The sequence below is a fragment of the Mixophyes fleayi genome, chromosome 4 (assembly GCF_038048845.1).
Source record: "Mixophyes fleayi isolate aMixFle1 chromosome 4, aMixFle1.hap1, whole genome shotgun sequence".
Lineage (NCBI taxonomy): Eukaryota > Metazoa > Chordata > Amphibia > Anura > Limnodynastidae > Mixophyes > Mixophyes fleayi.
Window position 1 is genome coordinate 163,572,009 of NC_134405.1, and position 22,061 is coordinate 163,594,069.

At 43.8% G+C, this 22,061-nt stretch overlaps 2 protein-coding genes across 2 annotated transcripts in view; both read right to left on the minus strand.

Moving 5' to 3' along the window:
* Positions 1-22,061, minus strand: part of LOC142152281 (N-acyl-phosphatidylethanolamine-hydrolyzing phospholipase D-like) — a 386,092-nt gene that overhangs the window by 210,534 nt on the left and 153,497 nt on the right. The window lies entirely within an intron of this gene.
* FBXL13 (F-box and leucine rich repeat protein 13) overlaps positions 1-22,061 on the minus strand; it is a 189,170-nt gene that overhangs the window by 105,721 nt on the left and 61,388 nt on the right. Inside the window, exon 8 of the mRNA XM_075208743.1 lies at positions 14,531-14,626. Within this exon, the coding sequence (XP_075064844.1) occupies positions 14,531-14,626 (96 nt within the window). The remainder of the gene's footprint in view (positions 1-14,530; positions 14,627-22,061) is intronic.

The following is a 22,061-nucleotide window of genomic DNA, read 5'->3' on the forward strand; positions in this document are numbered from 1 at the left end:
GGTTTTTAATATCTCCTTGCTACAGTACCAGCAAAAAAGAGTGAGGTAACCCGCTGATTCTTGGCACTGTAATCTTTTAAGTTCTCAGTAGAACATAGACCCGGGATTCTGCATAAAAATGCAGATGTCTCGCATAGTTTTAGAGTCCAGGAACAGAGGTATACATTTTAGTTTTAAAAGCTTTTGTTTCCTGGTGATAGATTAGGTTTGCACATAGGTACATATACATTTGAGGGGTCAGAATCAATTGGGCTGACTGTCAATTAGTGTTAAATTAATGTGTTTTTTGTTCTCTATATTAATCCTCAAAACAAATTGGCTCCTTTGAGTGATCCATGTTTGAGGGACTGATGCAAGTAGTGCTACATCCAAAAAGTATCAAAAGTTGAAAAGTAAATATCAGCCACAGCTAGGTGCAGGTTGCATCTGTTATTTGTATAATGTTTTATATTATAATGGTTTCATATGTATATTTGTATTTATATTTTACTTTTTATTTGAAAAGGTATCACCTAGTGAGAATTAAGATTGCCTCATTGCAGGCCTGTTCTGGTAGACAATGAACAAAATACAGATCAGCTTAAAACCATTACTCAGAACAAACGTAAAAACCAATACCAGATCATATGGAGAAATAGAAGTATAGTGCTTTCATCTGGGGGTTTTGGGTCTGGAGGAAATCCAGACTAACAGCTTAGAGTGGAAAGTTTAATGTAGCATACAGTGTGTACAGTTTATTTGTATTCCTCTGTGTCCTTTTCCCATAACTTTTTTTATATATGCTAACTGGAACATGTACCAAATTTGTCAGTCAACAATAGGCTTAACAGTTGCCATAGCTGTGTTGGAAAGAATAATGTGTGGCTGGCAGTCCTTTAATAATTGGATTAGGTTAGTCTTCTAAGTGGAAATTTAGAAGTGGTGGTATGGAAAACTCAAATAAATAACTGGTGCCACCTAGGCCCCCAGAAGCTTTAGGGACTTTAAATGATTGAGATACATTTTACATTCTTCTAACATGGCAATAAAATGTAACCCAATATCAAATGATAATAAATGACTTTCATTAAAGTGGTTAAAATTATATAGGAATACCAATATAGGAATTCATTTAAATTATAAAATGTTAGAAAAAACACACAATTCCAGTTTTTCTTATGGCGCTACACAGCACATGATGTGTAGTACCTTGTTGGTAAGAATAACAGTTTTGTAAATATTATGACCTTTTAACGTGCTTCTGCATATTATATATATATATATATATATATATATATATATATAATATATATAATATATATAATATATATATATATATATATATATATATATATATATACACACAGCATGGTGGATTAGTGGTTAGCACCTCTGCTCACAGCGCTGGGGTCATGAGTTTGAATCCCAACCGAGGCCTTATCTGTGTGGAGTTTGTATGTTCGTGTGGGTTTCATCGTGGGTGCTCCGGTTTGTTCCCGCACAAAACATACTAGTAGGTTATTGGCTGCTATCAAATTAACCCTAGTCTGTGTATATCTGTTAGGGAATTTAGACTGTAAGCTCCAATGGGGCAGGGACTCATGTGAGTGACAAATATTCTCTGTGCAGCGCTGTGGAATTTATGGTGCTATATAAATAAATGATGATGTATACCAACACTTCTACATATTTTTCAATAATATTCTAGATTTTCCCCAACCGGTACTGCAGTATTAACAAGACTGACACGGTCATGTAACTGACCTCTGTACTGAAATTCATGGGTCATTTTGCATTTGAAACTGGGGCATTGTGTTGAATTACACTATCGAACAGGACAGCATTGGTGTGGACTCAGGGAAATCCTACATGGACCTCTTCTACACTGCTACCTGGCACTGCACTACTCTACAATCGGTAATGTAAATGTATGTTAAGGAGAGTTGATTGCAGTGTTATTGCAATATGCTGTGTGGAGCTGCTTTCTACAAATGTGCCAGATCATCTTTGTAATTTTATTATCAACCCTGCTGCAGAGTTGCTTTTGATTAATGTGCATGCTGGGTGAGTAATGCCATAAGAACTTTGGCTTCTGACGCTGGTAGAATTTCTAGTGTGCCAGCTCCCCCAAGTTCACACCATCTATGAATTCTCAGAAGTCTCGCAGAAGTTTCTGAGATAGACTGATAATTACTTTGCATATGAGTGTTCTTCCTGTTGAGTTCCTGTTATGTATAAGCCCTAAATTCCTGTTTATCAAAGCCCCTGGCCGGTAAAGGCTGTAGCGTACAAATAGCCATCACTGTGGGTCTCCTGCTATACTTTCGACAAGTACTGCCGGTGTCCTCTAATTTCCAGGATGAAGTTAGCCCACAGGAAATAATGCTATAGTTTTAAAGTAAAGTATTTCTTCAGTGTTTTTTATAATTATTTTTTTTATTTAGTTTTCTTTTTTCTCAATTTTAAAAAAAATTAAATCTGGAGCTGGAAGCCCAAGTACGGGTATCCAGGTCCAGTGCACTTGTCTGAGCTGGTATGCCAGCTTAAGCATGTGCAGAGGGTCCCAGGACAGGCTTGGCAAGTGGTAAGACTTGTCAGGATCTGCCTCGCTTCCTCTGCAGCTTCATGTCAGGATGCTGCTTGATCTCAGCAGATCCTACCTCTGGGATTGGACTTTAGTATTCTGTTTCTCTGAATGTATTATTGGCAGTACCTCTGAGGTGCTGCTATTGTGCTTTACTTCTCTGTCTTTTAGGAGTTAATTTGTTGCACCAATTATCTCCTGCACCTGGGTGTTCCCTATTTATACCTGTCTCTCTCTCTTTCCTGTGCTGGTGTCACGGTTTGGTATTCTGGACTCTTGGATCCACCCAACAGATGTTACCTCTAGCAGGGTGCGGAGTCTAACGGGCGAATGGTTTTCACCAGCGGTCACCGCAAGGTGACTTGGGTTTAGCGGCATTCGCCCACAGGTCGCGGTCCCTACCAGGGTGTTGGGCAGAATCCTGGGGGATTGATAGTAACTGGTGTGGGGTAGGCACACTGGTAATGTCAGTTCTATACCCAGACAGCGAATAGACAACAGATGCAGGATAAACATACAATCAGCGATTTAATGATGATTCGATGATCACAGAACAGTCTTGGAATATTGGCACAAGGAACATAGGAACAGGGTGAGCAGTGCCACCGGCAATGTAGTATGAGTGAATACAATATAGCGGTATAATCACATAATAATGTGGGCAGCACAGTGGCGTAGTGGTTAGCACATCTGCCTCACAGCACTGGGGTCATGAGTTCGATTCCCAACCATGGCCTTATCTGTGTGGAGTTTGTATGTTCTCCCTGTGTTTGCGTGGGTTTCCTCCGGGTGCTCTGGTTTCCTCCCACACTCCCAAAAAGTTCATTGGCTGCAATAAAAAAAAAATTGACCCTATTCTCTCCCTCTCTGTCTGTCTGTCTGTGTGTGTGAGTGTGTGTCTATAGTAGGGACTTTAGACTGTAAGCTCCAATGGGGCAGGGACTGATGTGAATGAGTTCTCTGTACAGCGCTGCGGAATTAGTGGCGCTATATAAATAAATGATGATGATGATGATGATGATGATAATCAGTGTATTCAAATATAGCAATAGCATGAACAGTCCAGCAACAAAGTGGAGATGGTAATGCAGCAGGTATATGAGACCACAATGAGGCAGCATGATACAGGAGGTACAAGTAACAGTCCAGCCAGCAAGGTAATCACAGTCGATGCAGCCAGAGTGGAATACCCCGTTTATGCTATTATATGCATAGATGAGATAGGAACAGTTCAGCCAGCAAGATGAGATAAGAACCAGCAGCTTTGATGATACAACCTGTAACCACTGAGCCACCGAGACAAATGTGGAGTAGATGATCTTGAGTGGTGCTGTCCGTGGAGGGTTAACACAGTAGTTAGATGTGACTTGAGCAGCATGGCCCGTGTAGTAGCAGCACAACGAAGATAAGTGTAGCTTAAGCACTCCAGCCCGTGGAACAGCAACACAGCAGAGACAGGTGCAGCTTGAGCAGTATAGCCCTTGAACAGCAACACAGCAGATGCACTGCAGCTTGAGCAGTATAGCTCTTGAACAGCAACACAGCAGAGGCACTGCAGCTTGAGCAGTATAGCCCATGAACAGCTACACAGCAGAGGCACGGACGATCCAGGTGAGAGAACACAGAATAGGTAGGAACCTAATCAGACAGGTAACTTGATCAACAGGCCCAGAGGAATGGGAGGAGGTGCCTTTTCAAGTTTAGAGCCAGAACCAGGAACCAATAGGAATCTTGGTACTCAGTCTGCACAGGGTTTGAGGGCTGCTAATTAGGCACAGGTGAGTGTCTTAGTCTTTGTTTATGGAAGTCGAATAAGCACCGTGTGACAGTACCCCCCCCCCTTTAAAGGTGGGCACCGCACTCTTAGGATTTGGCTTCGATGGAAACTTCTTGTGAAAGTTCTTAACCAGACCTGGAGCATGGATATCCGCAGCACGGATCCAGGAGCGTTCCTCAGGACCCAACCCTTTCCAGTCTACTAAATACTTCAAACCTCCTTTACAGACTCTTGAATCTAGTATTTGTTTAACCTCAAATTCTTGATCCCGATGGACTTTAGGTACTGTAGAGGAAGTACGGGTAGACGAAAAGCGGTTGATGACCAGAGGTTTCAACAAAGAGACATGAAAAGAATTGGAAATCCGAAGAGCAGCTGGTAACGATAATTTCACAGAAGCTGGATTAATGACTTTAGAAATAGTATAACGCGAGGAGCAAACTTCATACAAGGGGTTTTGAGACGGATATTCTTTGTAGAGAGCCATACTTTGTCACCTATCTTGAAAGCAGGTGCGGCCCGACGTTTTCTATCCGCCGCAAACATCTGCACTCATATTGATTGGCTCAACTACCTCTCTGCTCGGCTGCCTGTATTTTTTACTGAACTACAATCAAGTTACCTTGTCATCTGTGGTTCTATGTTTGGCACGGCTATTATTATTACTCTGCTGATTATTAGTTGCTGGACTGTTATTAAGAATATATTGCCAAGCTAGTAGCCAGTTCCGTTATTTAAGTTGTGTGCGTTCTATCTTCATGCCATTGCTATTGGTTACCAACTGAACTTCTTTTGTGATTTCATTGTATTTTGTGAACTGCCGTGTACTCAGCTTGCTGAGTTGTACATAACTTATACTGTTGCTGTTATACTGTCTATCAATATACTATATTGCAACACTACTAACATCTTCTGTGTTTTGTTCAACCTCAAACATCCACTGCTAATAACATCTAAGTAGAGGCTAAAGGTATCCGTAAAATATCCATAGCCGTGACACGAAGAGAATGCTTCTTTGAGGAAATCGAATTCCTTTAAGGCCTCTGGTAGCCAAGATTTGGGGTTGGCACCCTTCCGAGTGAGAGACACAATGGGTGCCACAATGGTGGAATATCCTTTAATAAAACGTCTGTAATAATTAGAGAATCCTAGGAAGCGTTGTACAGGCTTCAACCCCAAAGGGAGAGGCCACTCAAGTATAGCTCGTACCTTCTCTGGATCCATCTCTAATCCTGTGCCTGAGACTATATAGCCAAGGAATGACATTTGAGGTTGTTCAAACAAGCATTTCTCTAACTTGCAAAAAAGTTGGTTCTTACGGAGTCGTGAGAGGACTTCTGCCATGTGAAGGCGATGTGAGTGAAGGTCCTGGGAGAAGATCAAGATGTCATCCAGATATACCACGACACCATCATAGAGGAGGTCTCTGAAAAGCAGGTGCGGCCCGACGTTTTCTATCCGCCGCAAACTTGTAACGTTTGGAAGATTTCTTAAGACAACTCCTCACTTGATTCCAGATTGACACGAATCTCCGTTGAACGAGATTAACAGCAGGAACCTGAGTTGGCGGGAGGGAAGTAAACCTGGGAAATGATGGGTGAGTCCCATACACAGTAGAAAAAGGTGATGCAGAAGTTGACTCATGAAGGGCATTATTATGCACAAATTCTGCCCAAGGTAGAAGGTCTACCCAGTCATCTTGATTGGCATTAGAGAACATTCTGAGGAAAGTTTCCAAGTCTTGATTTACACGTTCCGTCTGTCCATTAGACTGAGGATGGTAGGATGAGGAAAAATTTAACTAGATACCAAGAACTTTACATAAGGCTCGCCAAAATTTAATCAGGTCCCGGCTCTGTGACTTTCCCTTTAAGAACCATGATTTTGCTTGCTTCTCCTTCAGACCTTACTTTCACAGGTGTTCCCAGCTACTGTGATCTGGACCACTCCCTAAACCTTATTGGTCCTGGAGCACTATATTAACCTCCTAAGGTTATGGGCTTATTGCCTGATCTTCGTGTTACTCAGTCTACCTTGGTCTAGGCTAAATCTGCTACTGCTGTTACCTGTGTGCTGGACTTCTACATCTACAACCATCATACCTGGTACTTGTAGTTCCACACTGCTTACTGAATCTCCTACTACTGTTACCTGTGTGCTGGACATCTACATCTACAACCACCATACCTGGTACTTGTAGTTCCACACTGCTTACTGAATCTCCTACTGCTGTTACCTGTGTCCTGGACTTCTACATCTTCAACCACCATACCTGGTACTTGTAGTTCCACACTGCTTACTGAATCTCCTACGGCTGTTACCTGTGTATTGGACTTCTACATCTGCACACTGATTTGTCTCGTGATTTGCCAATTACATCTGCACTCATATTGATTGGCTCAACTACCTCTCTGCTCGGCTGCCTGTATTCTTTACTGAACTACAATCAAGTTACCTTGTCATCTGTGGTTCTATGTTTGGCACGGCTATTATTATTACTCTGCTGATTATTAGTTGCTGGACTGTTATTAAGAATATATTGCCAAGCTAGTAGCCAGTTCCGTTATTTAAGTTGTGTGCTTTCTATCTTCATGCCATTGCTATTGGTTACCAACTGAACTTCTTTTGTGATTTCATTGTATTTTGTGAACTGCCGTGTACTCAGCTTGCTGAGTTGTACATAACTTATACTGTTGCTGTTATACTGTCTATCAATATACTATATTGCAACGCTACTAACATCTTCTGTGTTTTGTTCAACCTCCAACATCCACTGCTAATAACATCTAAGTAGAGGCAAAAGGGATCCGTAAAATATCCATAGCCGTGACACGAAGAGAATGCTTCTTTGAGGAAATCGAATTCCTTTAAGGCCTCTGGTGGCCAAGATTTGGGGTTGGCACCCTTCCGAGTGAGAGACACAATGGGTGCCACAATGGTGGAATATCCTTTAATAAAACGTCTGTAATAATTAGAGAATCCTAGGAAGCGTTGTACAGGCTTCAACCCCAAAGGGAGAGGCCACTCAAGTATAGCTCGTACCTTCTCTGGATCCATCTCTAATCCTGTGCCTGAGACTATATAGCCAAGGAATGACATTTGAGGTTGTTCAAACAAGCATTTCTCTAACTTGCAAAAAAGTTGGTTTTTACGGAGTCGTGAGAGGACTTCTGCCATGCGAAGGCGATGTGAGTGAAGGTGCTGGGAGAAGATCAAGATGTCATAAAGATATACCACGACACAATCATAGAGGAGGTCTCTGAAAATCTCGTTAACAAAGCTTTGAAAAACTGCAGGGGCATTACATAAACCGAAGGGCATCACTAGGTGTTCGTAGTGGCCGTCACGAGTGTTAAAAGCAGTTTTCCATTCATCGCCGGCTTTAATTCTGATGAGATTATAAGCTCCCCTAAGGTCTAGCTTTGTAAAGATCTTGGCCCCCTTTATACGATCGAACAATTCAGTGATGAGAGAAATGTGGTATCGGTTCTTAATTGTAATAGCGTTAAGACCTCTGTAGTCATACATGGGCGAAGAGACCCATCCTTCTTTTTAACAAAAAAGAAACCGGCCCTAGCAGGAGAGGACGAAGGTCTAATAAATCCACATTGAAGATTCTTTTGGACATTCTCAGATATGGCTTGTGATAAAGGATATACACGACCTCGCGGAGGGATTTGGTAAGGTAGAAGATCAATAGGACAATCCCATGCCCGGTGAGGAGGAAGATGTTCCGATCTGGCTTTGTCAAAGACATCCCGAAATGACAGATACTGACTTGGAAGGCAGCTGGGTTGAAGTTCAGACGAGATGCTAGTAGAGGCCAGGGGATGAACACGAGAAAGACAATTTTTAAAACAGCTTGAACTCCAAGATAGAACTTGAGAAGTGGTCCAATCATCTGAGGAGAGTGTTGTTGGAGCCATGGTATTCCCAGAATGATAGGACTAGTAGAAGAGGGTAAAACATGAAAGGATATCATCTCCTTATGTAATGCTCCTATTTGTAGAATAGGCTGAGTGCATTTCTTAACGAGACCATTGGAGATACGGGATCCATTAATAGCAGAAATAGATACAGGATGCTCTAGGAAGGATGTGGGCAAAGACCCCTGAGACACAAGAGAAGAGGAGCTAAAATTCCCAGCAGCTCCAGAATCCAATAAGGCATGAGAATGAATAAGACCTGAAGGACCATGTAATATGACTGGAAATGAACATACTGTAGGTAATGATGATTGAGGAGAAGATTTAATATTGCCTAATTTGACTTCCCCAGAACAAATTAGGCTTTTGGCATCTCCCGATTTCTTGGGACACTTGTTAAGGATATGCCCTGGGTCAGCACAGTATATACACAATTTATTTTTAAATCTTCGGTCGCGCTCCTCCAGAGTCAAACGTGACTGTCCCAATTGCATTGGTTCTTCCTCAGGAGTTGGGGAGAAATAGCGAGCCAATGTCCTAGATACAGGACGAAGGCCTTTTCAGCGGCCCTTTCTGTGAAATGTAGATCCACTCTGTTACACAAAGAAATTAGAGCATCTAAAGTAGCGGGTAGTTCCTGGGAAGCAAGGACGTCCTTGATCTTATCCGATAAGCCGTGCCAAAAGGTAGCCACCAAAGCGTCATTATTCCAACGTAATTCAGATGACAAGGTGTGAAAGGAGATAAGATATTGAGCCACCAATCGTGACCCCTGACAGAGCCTAAGAATACTTAATGCTGCAGAGGTAACACGGCCAGGTTCATCAAAAATTCTCCGGAAAGTGGCAATAAAGGCAGAGCTATCAGAAAGGAGAGCATTATCACGCTGTCACTCACCGGACCGTGAGTGCCTCTTCCCGGACATTTAGGAACCGTGGTCGTCCACCATCCTGAGGGTCTGCGCATGCGCAGCCCTTTTCTATACTTCAGTGTATACCCCTTTAACTCAATTGGCAGATCAGGCAACACTCCCTATATTAAGCACCTGTGGTCAACACCACGTTGCCTGATCTTGGAGTCTCATTCCCCATGAGTCTCTGAAGGTGTTCCTGTGTTTCCTTGTTTATTCAGCCCTGCTGATTCCTGTGGTTTCCAAACCACTTCTACCTCTGTGGTTTCCAAACCACTTCTGCTACTGTGGTTCCCATACCACTTCTACCATCTACTGTATCATCGTGACTGTGAGCTGATTCCTATCCGCTGCCTCCGTGCACTACAGTCTTCTAATCACTTCAACTCTACCATGTATCATTGGGACTGTTAGCTGATGCCTATCCGCTGCCTCCGTGCATTACAGGCTTCAACCACATCCACTCACCTGTTCATGATTGTGACTGCCAGCTGATTCCTATCCGCTGCCTCCGTGCACTACAGGCTTCAACCTGCAACTCGTCTGTGTTTCATCATCGTGACTGTTTGGCTGATTCCTATCCGCTGCCTCCGTGCACTACAGTCTTCAACCTGCAACTCGTCTGTGTTTCATCATCGTGACTGCTAGCTGATTCCTATCCGCTGCCTCCGTGCACTACAGTCTTCAACCTGCAACCCGTCTGTGTTTCATCGTGACTGTTTAGCTGATTCCTATCCGCTGCCTCTGTGCGCTTCAGTCTTCAGTCCTTGTCTACTCTACCGTGTTTCCTTGAGTCTGCTGCCACTATTGCTACCCGCTACTCTCCGTGATCATCTGTTCCAGTTCAACTCTGCTCCGGTGTCCCATCGTTACTGCACCTGCTGGTTGCTATTGGTTACCTCCGTGTTCCCGCAGAGACCCGCTGCTGTTACTTCTCAGCGCTACTCATCCATCTACTGCTGATCCGCTCTCCACGCCTTCCTGTGTTCCCTGCTGGTCTACCTACCTGTGCGCTGCACCTGCTAGACCCCTGCTTCACCCATCCAGGGACTTGTATCCTGCTGGCCTCCTGCCCTTCAGGTATCTCTGCACTCCTGTCTGACTGCCTTCTCCTGAACCACGGTATGCATACTTCCCATTGACTGTGCTGTGTATTGCATACCTTGCTGGACTGTGTTGGTTCTCCTCTGGAGTGTACTATCCGCTGAGTCTATTGCCATCATTGACTGTGTTATCTCATGCCGGATTACTTCAAGAGACTTTCTATATTGGCAGTGTTGTTCAGTCATTTATACATTTATATTGTGCATATTACTGTGGATCAAAGTCAAGGTGCCCGTGTATATATTGTGTTGCAGTCTCTCCCCGTGCACCTCCTCACATATATATTCAGTAGTACAACTTGCTAGTGGCAGACCACTGACTCCTGTTTACAGTTTCACCTGTTCCAGTATCCTCTCACATAGCAGTGGTACAACTTGCTAACGCAGACCACTGACTCCCCGGATACCTCCACTTGGATTCCATTCCTTCACTCAGACAGCGGTACAACTTGCTATCCGCAGACCGCTGACTCTCATCACCTCCTCGTTTCTGTTGGACATTCCTCCTCACTATAGCAGTGGTACAACTTGCTACCGCAGACCACTGACTACCTTCACGTGTCCTTTGTCCATACAGTTCCTCGTGTATTACTACCTCCATATTGCCAGTGCTGCTAGTCATAGACTTTCCTGAGCATCTCATCATCTGCTATTTCCTGTTCCGTGATCACCCTGCTACCAGAGTACCATATTACCACCTATACTGCTCTGGTAAGCCTATCACCTGGTGATCCCTGGGTAAAGACTCCTAGTGCCCGTGACACACGCTCCCAGAGAGGAGAGGCCCAGGCCAAGTCCTGGCCGGACAATAGCGATATTAAATAAGCAACTTTTGTCCTTTGAGTAGGAAAATTCTGAGGTTGTAATTCGAATTGAATCGAACACTGAATAAGGAACCCTCTACAGACTTTAGGGTCGCCATCAAACTTAGCAGGGGACGGAATCCGGAGGGTGGAATTAGAATTATTGGATAGCTCAGGGCCAGGAGGTTCCAAAGGAGGAAGGAGCGGAAGAAGTGAGGATATAGCAGATTGAATAGAGTCCACTCTAGAGGCCAATGCCCGGAAACATTGAAGGAGTTGGTGTTGAAGTTCATCCTGTTGTTCTACCCTATGGAGTACAAGCCGCAGAGTCTGTTTAGCCGACGGTTCCCCAGGGGAGTCCATTTGGCCTGTTGATACTGTCACGGTTTGGTATTCCGGACTCTTGGATCCACCCAACAGATGTTACCCCTAGCAGGGCGCAGAGTCTAATGGGCGAATGGTTTTCACCAGCGGTCACTGCAGGGTGACTTGGGTTTAGCGGCATTCGCCCGCAGGTCGCGGTCCCTACCAGGGTGTTGGGCAGAATCCTGGGGGAGTGATAGTAACTGGTGTGGGGTAGGCACACTGGTAATGTCAGTTCTATACCCAGACAGCGAATAGACAACAGATGCTGGATAAACGTACAATCAGCGATTTAATGAAGATTGGATGATCATAGAACAGTCTTGGTATATTGCCACAAGGAACATAGGAACAGGGTGAGCAGTGCCACCGGCAATGTAGTATGAGTGAATACAATATAGCGGTATAATCAGTGTATTCAAATATAGCAATAGCATGAACAGTCCAGCAACAAAGTGGAGATGGTAATGCAGCAGGTATATGAGACCACAATGAGGCAGCACGATACAGGAGTTACAAGTAACAGTCCAGCCAGCAAGGTAATCACAGTCGATGCAGCCAGAGTGGAATACCCCGTTTATGCTGTTATATGCATAGATGAGATAGGAACAGTTCAGCCAGCAAGATGAGATAAGAACCAGCAGCTTTGATGATATGACCTGTAACCACTGAGCCACCGAGACAAATGTGGAGTAGATGATCTTGAGTGGTGAAGTCCGTGGAGGGTTAACACAGTAAAGTTAGATGTGACTTGAGCAGCACGGCCCGTGTAGTAGCAGCACAACGAAGATAAGTGTAGCTTAAGCACTCCAGCCCGTGGAACAGCAGCACAGCAGAAACAGGTGCAGCTTGAGCAGTATAGCCCTTGAACAACAACACAGCAGAAGCACTGCAGCATGAGCAGTATAGCCCTTGAACAGCAACACAGCAGAGGCACTGACGATCCAGGTGAGACAACACACAATAGGTAGGAACCTAATCAGAGGAATGGGAGGAGGTGCCTTTTCAAGTTTAGAGCCAGAACCAGTAACCAATAGGAATCTTGCCAGCAACAGACAGGTACTCAGTCTGCACATGTGCAGATCAAGACTAAGGGTTTGAAGGGTGCTAATGAGGCACAGGTGAGTGTCTTAGTCTTTGATTATGGAAGCCGAATAAGCGCTGTGTGACAGCTGGTTATTGTTATTGCTGTTCCAGGCTGTGCTCCTGGGTCAACTGTTCCCTGGGATTTCTTCATATTACCTGATTACCTGCTTCAGCCGTATTCCTGGTATTTGCTTTCTGCATCTCCCTGCTATCCTCATTCTATACATATACCATCCGGTTTGTACCATCCTGCAATAAACATGTGTCTTTCACCGTATTCCGGGCCCCTTAGCTGTGATTTCTGCATTGAAGTATGACAAGACTTCTCTTATCACTGCCAGGCAGTATCAACAGGGAGCTGAGCATTGCCCAGCTGCCCCAGTGGCATTTTCTTAATAAATTGCCCAATAAAGGATTTTGCTATTGTAGTGATACTAAGGGGTCTAAATAGACTTTTAGATCCAATTTACTCAATGTACTCTTGTTTGATTCAGCACTTGAAAAGGTCATAATATTTACAAAACTGTTATTCTTACCAACAAGGTACTACACATCATGTGCTGTGTAGCGCCATAAGAAAAACTGGAATTGTGTATTTTTTCTAACATTTTATGATTTAAATGAATTCCTATATTGGTATTCCTATGCAATTATAACCACTTTAATGAAAGTAATTTATAATCATTTAATATTACCTTATATTTTATTGCAGTGTTAAAAGAATGTAAAATGTATCTCAAGTCATTTAAAGTCCCTAAAGCTTCTGGTGCCCTAGGTGGCACCAGTTATTCACTTGAATTTTCCATCTCACCACTTCTAAATTTCCACTTCGAAGACTAACCTAATCCCATTATTAAGGGACTGCCAGCCACACATTATTCTTTCCAACACAGCTATGGCAACTATTAAGCCTCTTGTTGATTGACAAATTTGGTACATGTTCCAGTTTAGCATATATAAAAAAAGTTATGGGAAAAGGACACAGAGGAATACAAATAAACTGTACACACTGTATGCTACATTAATGTTCCACTTTAAGCTGTTAGTCTGGATTTCCTCCAGACCCAAAACCCCCAGATGAAAGCACTATACTTCTATTTCTCCATATGATCTGGTATTGCTTCTTACGTTTGTTCTGAGTAATGGTTTTAAGCTGATCTGTATTTTCTTCATTGTCTACCAGAACAGGCCTGCAATGAGGCAATCTCAATTCTCACTAGGTGGTTCCTTTTCAAATAAAGAGTAAAATATAAATACAAATATACATATGAAAGCATTATAATATTAAACATTATACAAATAACAGATGCAACCTGCACCTAGCAGTGGCTGATATTTACAGACCCTCAAACATGGATCACTCAAAGGAGACAATTTGTTTCGAGGATTAATATAGAGAACAAATAGCAAATGAATTTAACACTAATTGAAAAAAGTTGTTCTGATAACTCTTCTTCATTTTGATGATTTTTGTCAGATTGTTATGCCACTTGTTATTATTGGCTGAACATTTTTAAGTGTATTAGTAGATTTGATGAAATTATGCTCTATTAAGTGAATATGTTTACCCTCTGTTAACATGCAAAGAACTTTTGTGATGTTAATGGAGGTGGCCACAGGGTTGATTAATTCTTATGAATGTTGTTAGTTTACACAAGCCTATGGAGCCAACCCGCTCAAATGCATAGTGATTAATTACCCCTTTTCCTCACTTTTATTCCTCATTCATATCATACTAAGGTGTGTATGAGTCCCATTTTTTTTCTACGTACATGATATAAGGTTTTCCTTTACAATCCTTTTATTTATAACAGCAGAGTGTACAAACAAACAGGTAACAGCCATGAAACAATGAGTGTTTAAAATGTACCAAAAAATAAAGGATAGTACACAACAGCATATGTAAAAGGAGTCAGTCAATGTTATAAAGAATCTAAACAAGAAGGTCAAAGTTTTTATTTAACAAAAAAGAGTTTGAAAAAACCCCCAAAACACTTACACTATTCCAGAGTGAACTATTTTGTGCTATTATCTTCCAAGATCGGCAAACTTGAGCACTCCTTGCTAGGTCTATCAAATCCATAAAGCCAAATATCTGTAGAAATACACAGAACAGCCCATTATGACAGCATATGGAATAAATATAAAAGATGAAAAATGGGAAAACTAAAATTTGCACAGTGATCCCAACCACAGTATAAATGTGAAGCATATTACAGCACATGTTCTTCTGTAAAGTTGAGAAGGGTTTAAACTAATTGTATGCAGATATTTGTACCACACTACTCAGTTGCTGTTTTGCATCCAGATGCAAAAGTTTGAGTCATGCTTTATGTATATATAATTATTCTTCTGTTTTATTATGGGATTTCAACTTTCAGAAGTACTGTTAAAACATACAAAGCAAATATACAACACCAGGATAAATGAACAGTAACTGTGAGGTACAGACAATAGCCAGGAAAAAAGGCATAATCGAGAGAGACATTCAAAATGCATTTGCATACAGCAGTATACAGGTCAGGAGTATTGTGGCAATCAATCCATGGTTGATATATTTTTAAAGCATCCCTGGAATCTGAATTATCAGTGATCACTTGAATTTCAGCTTTGACTTTTACAACGAAAAGCATAGAGTATTTCCACTATGTAAATGAATAAGAAAAGCCTCCGTCTTTTTAATCTTGGAGATTTCTTGTTCATAAGTAATAGCAGGGCTTGCATTGAAAAATGTTATGCTGAGTATACCACTAATAAGAGAACCTATTTCTGCTTTAAAAGAGAGCACAGAAAGAGAGGCTCATCAAATATGCTTCATAAGATCGCCATATGAACATAAACAAAAACATAGGGGTAACTGACTGACTGAAGCTAGCCATCTCACTGAATGGCCACATAGCCTGAGAGCTCTTTCAAATAAAGGGTCATTCACAGTCTCCCACCTTAAGATGGCCAAGGACCACCAACACCAAACTCTTGACAGACAGGGGAAAGTTAAATGGGTTTATTATTACATCACCCTGCCCCTTTACATCAGAGTGGAGAATCCCCTTCACAGGCAACAAGGTGTCGAATAGTGCTTGCGTTTGAGGATACACGCTGTTTGGAGGACAAGCAGGGCTCAGAGTAAAGCTAGGTACACACTACAGAATTTTTCACCAACTTTTTATGCCGATCGATTTTACATGCGATCGATGGTCCGATCGCTCGGTCCATGGACTGCATACACACTAGCCTTTGTTAGGACGATAAAGGGAAGAGCGGATGTCCCTTTAGCGACTTTTTACAGCCATGTTGTTGTGAGCAATGACTGTAATTTCATACTCACTGTTGTGGATCGGTCGGATGTTTATACACACTACACAACGGAAACGAGATTGGAATGAAAATATTAAACGGTTAAACCAACCAAATGAGGCGACAATCGTCCATTTGGGCAGACTTTCGACCATCGTGTCACTACACACACTGACCCGACTTTTGAACGAGCGGTCGTATGTCGGCTGATTGAGCCAATTATTAGACGAAAACCATGTAGTGCGGATGAACGCTCTGTACCTGAAGATTTAGAGAGTATCTCCTCAGCAAATCATTCTAAATCTCCAACCACCAAGATGAAAAGCTTCAAAGTGCATTTAAAGCTACTAACAAGGAGAAACTTGCAGAGGTAAATTCAGATATTGTACACATGTCAACAGTTGAGGGAAACTGAAGCCAAATCTCAGCAAAACATTAATAATATATATATATATATCCTGGCTATCTATAATCACCAAGATTACATTAAAAAAAAAGAACTTAGATGCAACATTACGATGACAACTTTCTAGAAGGTGTCACTGAGCTGAAAGACACCCTGATCGCTATATTCTCTGATATATTGCATCCTGATTCCACATTGACTATTAAACTCGATAGAGCTAACACAGCAATGAAGTCTACTTGAGATGATAATACCTAGCCAATATCTGGATAAAACAAAATGTACCATACAGATGGGTATTCCCGTGTTGCCTGCATATTTTATCAAAGATTGAAACAGTAATTTTAGGAGAAAGAGGGGATCCTCTCTTTTCTTAAACACTTGGCTTTGCTAATAATGATGGCTGAGCATTATCAAAAGTTACCTACCAATTCAGGAGGAGAAGAAAATGAAGGTGGATGAGGTGCCGCAAGTCAAAATCTGGAGCCCCACCTGCACACTGACTTATTCACACAAATATTATTAGTCTTTTTGCCTTAGATTTATGATTGTGTTAAGGATTCACTTGCAGGCACCTTACCCTGCTAACTCTTTTCTGCAGAGAGGCAACTAACCCATTCCTCCATTCTTTTATTTCTCTCTCTATTTCTCCTCATCCATGTGTTAGGAACTCCCAAGTCAGTACAGTGAAACTCGGGAACTACTCAGGCCAGGTGTTCGCTGGAGCCCCTAGTGGTGGGGACAGACTGGGCTGCGGGCCGACCGAGGGTCGAGTAGCGTATACTGACTTAAAGGAGTTTCCCAGGAGTGATTGGTGGACGGTATATAAGAGAAATCCAAGGTCAAAAGGTCACAGGCACAGATGCAATATCCAAGGGCAAGCGAAGGGTCAAACTCACAGGCAAAGAAGCAAAATCCGAATTCCAGGCAAAAGGTCAAGGTCAGAAGAGAAGGTTCACAGGTCCAATAACAAGCAGGGGTCAAACACGGGTGGTCAAATCTAAGGTAGCAGGAACCTAAACGGATAGTACAAGCAGGCAGCAGGACTGAGGACAGAACGCTATAACCGGCAATGAGGCATCAGCCCTCATTGCCTTAAATGCAGCCCAGAGCCAATCACAAACAGAGCCACAGTTGCAGACTAATTGCCAGATACTAAAAGGCCAATCAGGGCTTAGCCCTGAATCTCACACCTGCATGCTAAAGACTGCTGATTCAGCCACAGGCTGAATCTAACTATTAGTCCCTAATGCGCAGGCGCGCCTGGCTGCAGCGACGCTGCCCGGCCGTTGCCTTGGCAACGGTCGGGAGCTGGAAGGAAGTGACGTCCCGGTCGTCATAGCGGGACCGACAGGATGCGAGCCGCGGCGGCTGTGAGTACCGCCGCGGCTCGTGACAGTACCCCCCCTTGAGGAGGGGTTAAGGAACCCCGACATGCAGGTTTTGTGGGAAACTTCATAAAAAACTCTTTGATGAGCCTTCCAGCGTGAAGGCGCCTCTGTGGTATCCAAGAACGCTCCTCAGGGCCATAACCCTTCCAATGTACGAGGAATTAAACTTGGCCTTGAACCTTCCTTGAGTCAAGGATTTTTTCGATAATATATTCGTGGTCCCCGTTCACCATCAGAGGCCTGGGCCTGTTAGAGCGAGACCGATTAAACTTGCTGGGAGCAGCGACTTTCTTTAGAAGCGAACAATGAAAGGTCGCCGGTATTTTTAAGGAAGTGGGTAGTTTTAATCTAAATGCCACTGGATTAATTTTCTTCTCAATTGGAAACGGTCCAATGTATCGGGGCCCCAGCTTCCTACAAGGTTGTCGCAACTTGATGTTCCGTGTAGATAACCAAACCTGATCTCCCACTTTCAGTGAACAAGGTCTACGGTGACGGTCAGCGAAGATCTTGGATTTTCGAGAAGCGTGACCTAGTGCAACGTGCACCTTTTTCCAGACGGACCTTAACCTGGCCGTAAAAGCAGGCGATCCGGAATCCCCACAGGGAACAGTAGTAGAAAATGAGTTGGATTTTGGGTGAAACCCGAAGTTGCAGAAAAACGGGGATGTATGAATAGTGGAATGGCAGGAATTATTGTACGCGAATTCTGCCCAGGGCAAGAGAGAGGACCAGTTGTCGTGGAATTTAGACACATAGATGCGCAGAAACTGTTCCAGAGCTTGGTTTGTCCTCTCTGTCTGTCCATTCGACTGGGGATGATACGCTGAGGACAGGCTGATAGAGATCCCAATGGAATTACAAAAGGTTTTCCAAAACCGGGCAATAAACTGGGATCCTCGATCTGATACGATATCTTCCGGAGTCCCATGAAGACGAAAAATATGCGTCAAAAACAAGGTGGCCAGGGTTCTGGCATCCGGCAACTTGGGCAAAGATATAAAATGTGCCATCTTACTGAACCGGTCGACAAGTACCAGGATGGTGTTATGTCCCGCGGATACTGGTAGGTCGACAATGAAATCCATCGACAAATGAGTCCAAGGCCTGCTCGGCGCCGCCAAGGGTAACAATAGCCCAGAAGGACGATTCCTATCCGTTTTGTTTTTAGCACACTCAGGACAAGCCCGAACATAATTTCCCACATCGCCTGACAAAGTGGGCCACCACAACCAACGAGAAAGAACCTCAATAGTCCTACGGATTCCCGGATGGCCAGCAGAGCGGTTGTTGTGACCTTCAATGAGAACAGATTTTCTTAAATGTACTGGAACAAATAATTTGCTGACCGGTGTCTGAACTGAAGCGATTCTCTGGAAACGCCGGATAGTTGCCCCTAGATCCTGGGTGAGTCCAAGATGAACAGTAGTTGTAGGAACAATAGGCAACGGGTCAGGAGACTGAGGATGATGGGCCAAAAAACTTTGAGACAAGGAATCGGCCTTAGCGTTTTTAGAACCTGGACGGAATGTAATAATGAAGTTAAATCTGGTGAAAAATAAGGCCCAGCGGGCCTGCCTAGGATTCAGGGTTTTAGCGGTCTGGATGTATTGGAGGTTTTTATGGTCCGTGAAGATGGTGATGGTATGAGTAGCTCCCTCTAACCAATGTCGCCATTCCTCCAGTGCCAACTTAATGGCCAACAATTCACGATTGCCGACATCGTAATTACATTCGGCAGACAAAAATTTCTTAGAAAAAAATGCACAAAAGGATGGCACCAGCACCGATATCTGAAGCGTCCACCTCTACAATGAACGGAAGTTCCGGATCAGGATGTCTCAGCACTGGAGCAGAAATGAAGGCAGCTTTGAGTGCTGAGAAACTTGCCAATGCCTCCGAAGGCCACTTTGTTGGGTTAGCTCCCTTTCGAGTGAGGGCAGTGATCGGAGCTACTAACGAAGAAAAAGAGTCAATAAACCTACGGTAATAATTTGCAAATCCAAGGAACCTCTGGATCGCCTTCAGATTAGTAGGCAGGACCCAATCCTGGATTGCTCGAACTTTGGCAGGGTCCATTGCGAATCCTGATGAGGAGATGATATATCCTAGGAATGACACAGTTACCACCTCAAATTCGCATTTCTCCCTTTTTGCAAATAGGTGATGTTCCCGTAATTTCAGCAGAACCTAGCGAACATGCTGACGGTGCTGGAGTAAAGACTCAGAGTAGATTAAAATATCATCCAGATACACAACTACTGTTTTACCCAGGAACTCTCGTAAGACATCGTTGATCAGGTCCTGGAAAACCGCCGGAGCGTTGCATAACCCAAATGGCATCACGAGATATTCATAATGTCCCGACTGGGTATTGAAAGCAATCTTCCATTCACCCCCCTTCCTGATTCGAATAAGATTGTAAGCCCCTCTGAGGTCAATCTTCGAAAATATAGTGGCAGATTTTAATTGATCGAACAAGACCGAAATCAACGGTAACGGGTACATATTCTTGATAGTGATGTTATTCAGTCCACGGAAATCAATGCATGGTCTAAGACTGCCGTCTTTTTTTGACACGAAAAAACAACCTGCGCCTACGGGAGATTTAGAAGGACGTATGAATCCTTTTTTCAGGTTTTCCTCCACATATAGCGCCATGGCCTGAGTCTCCGGAATGGACAAGGAGTATAACCGCCCTTTGGGCAACTTGGAACCCGGGACTAAATCAATGGCGCAGTCATATTCTCGATGTGGTGGAAGGGAATCAGCTTTCCTTTTGCAGAACACATCAGTGAAATCCTGGTAAGGTACCGGCAACAAGTCTGGACTAGGCTGTAGGATTCTAAGCGGCAGGGTCAAGCAAGACGTGGAACACTCGGGACTCCAACGAGTAATCTCTCCACTTTTCCAGTCAATCAGGGGATTATGACTGCGAAGCTAGGGATACCCCAATATCAGCGGAGCGGAGGGACAAGTGATAAGATAGAAGGAGAGCTCCTCCGTATGGAGGATTCATACAGACAACCAAACCATTGGAGTCCTAGCGAGAATCCTTCCCCCAGGCAAGGGGTTACCATCCAAACCACATGTGGTGATGCTTGATCCTAACTTGATATGCGGAATATCAAGCGCCTGAGCCAAATGTATATCCAGGAAATTACCAGCCGCACCACTGTCAAGAAAAGCTTTCAAGTCCATGGATCTCTCACGGAAAGTTAGACGTCCAGGGACCAATAAAGAATTTTCTGAAGAGGTAATCTGAAGACCCAAGTGCACCTCTTCACCTGCACTTAGGCTTTGGAGTTTCCCGGCTTGTTGGGACATGAACGAACTAAGTGGCCTGGTTGACCACAATACATACACAAACCTAGTGAGCGTCTTCTGGAGCGTTCCTCGGGAGGCAAACGGTAAGCGCCCAACTGCATGGGTTCAGAGGAATCGGGCAAAGTGTTATCGAGGTTAGCGAAAACGTCCATAGGAGCAGAGGACTCCCGTTCAGCCTTCCTCTCTCTGATCCGACGATCAATTTTTATAACAAGTTGCATCAAATTCTCCAACGTGTCGGATATCGGGTACTGGACTAAGGAATCCTTAATTTGCTCGGTAAGTCCTAAGCGAAATTGACTTCGCAATGCTGGGTCATTCCAGGCGCTATCAGTGGACCATCGCCGAAATTCCGCACAATACTCTTCCGCTGAGCGACGTCCCTGCCTTAGCGTACGGAGATGAGCCTCAGCTGAGACTACCCTGTCCGTATCATCGTATAATAACCCTAGAGCTTGAAAAAAGGCATCCACAGACTGTAAGGCTGGACTTGTGGAAGGCAAGGAGAAGGCCCAAGACTGAGGGTCGCCCTGGAGTAATGAGATTATGATCCCTACCCTCTGTTGTTCGGAACCAGAGGAACGTGGTTTCAGTCGAAAGTACAACTTGCAGCTCTCTTTAAAATTACGGAAGGCTGGCCTGCTTCCAGAGAATCGGTCAGGCAAATTCATCTTAGGCTCCGGTGTGTCACCAGCGAGAACTTGCTGGGGCTGCCGGCCTCTGGAAGCCTCTTCTTGGACTGCCAGGCGCTGGGATAAAGTCTGCACCACTTGGGAAACCGCCTGTATCTGATTGGCCAGAATCTGGGCTGGGGACAGATTCGACTCCTCTCCGTCCATAGCCGGTTATAATGTTAGGAACTCCCAAGTCAGTACAGTGAAACTCGGGAACTACTCAGAAGGCCAGGTGTTCGCTGGAGCCCCTAGTGGTGGGGACAGACTGGGCTGCGGGCCGACCGAGGGTCGAGTAGCGTATACTGACTTAAAGGAGTTTCCCAGGAGTGATTGGTGGACGGTATATAAGAGAAATCCAAGGTCAAAAGGTCACAGGCACAGATGCAATATCCAAGGGCAAGCGAAGGGTCAAACTCACAGGCAAAGAAGCAAAAT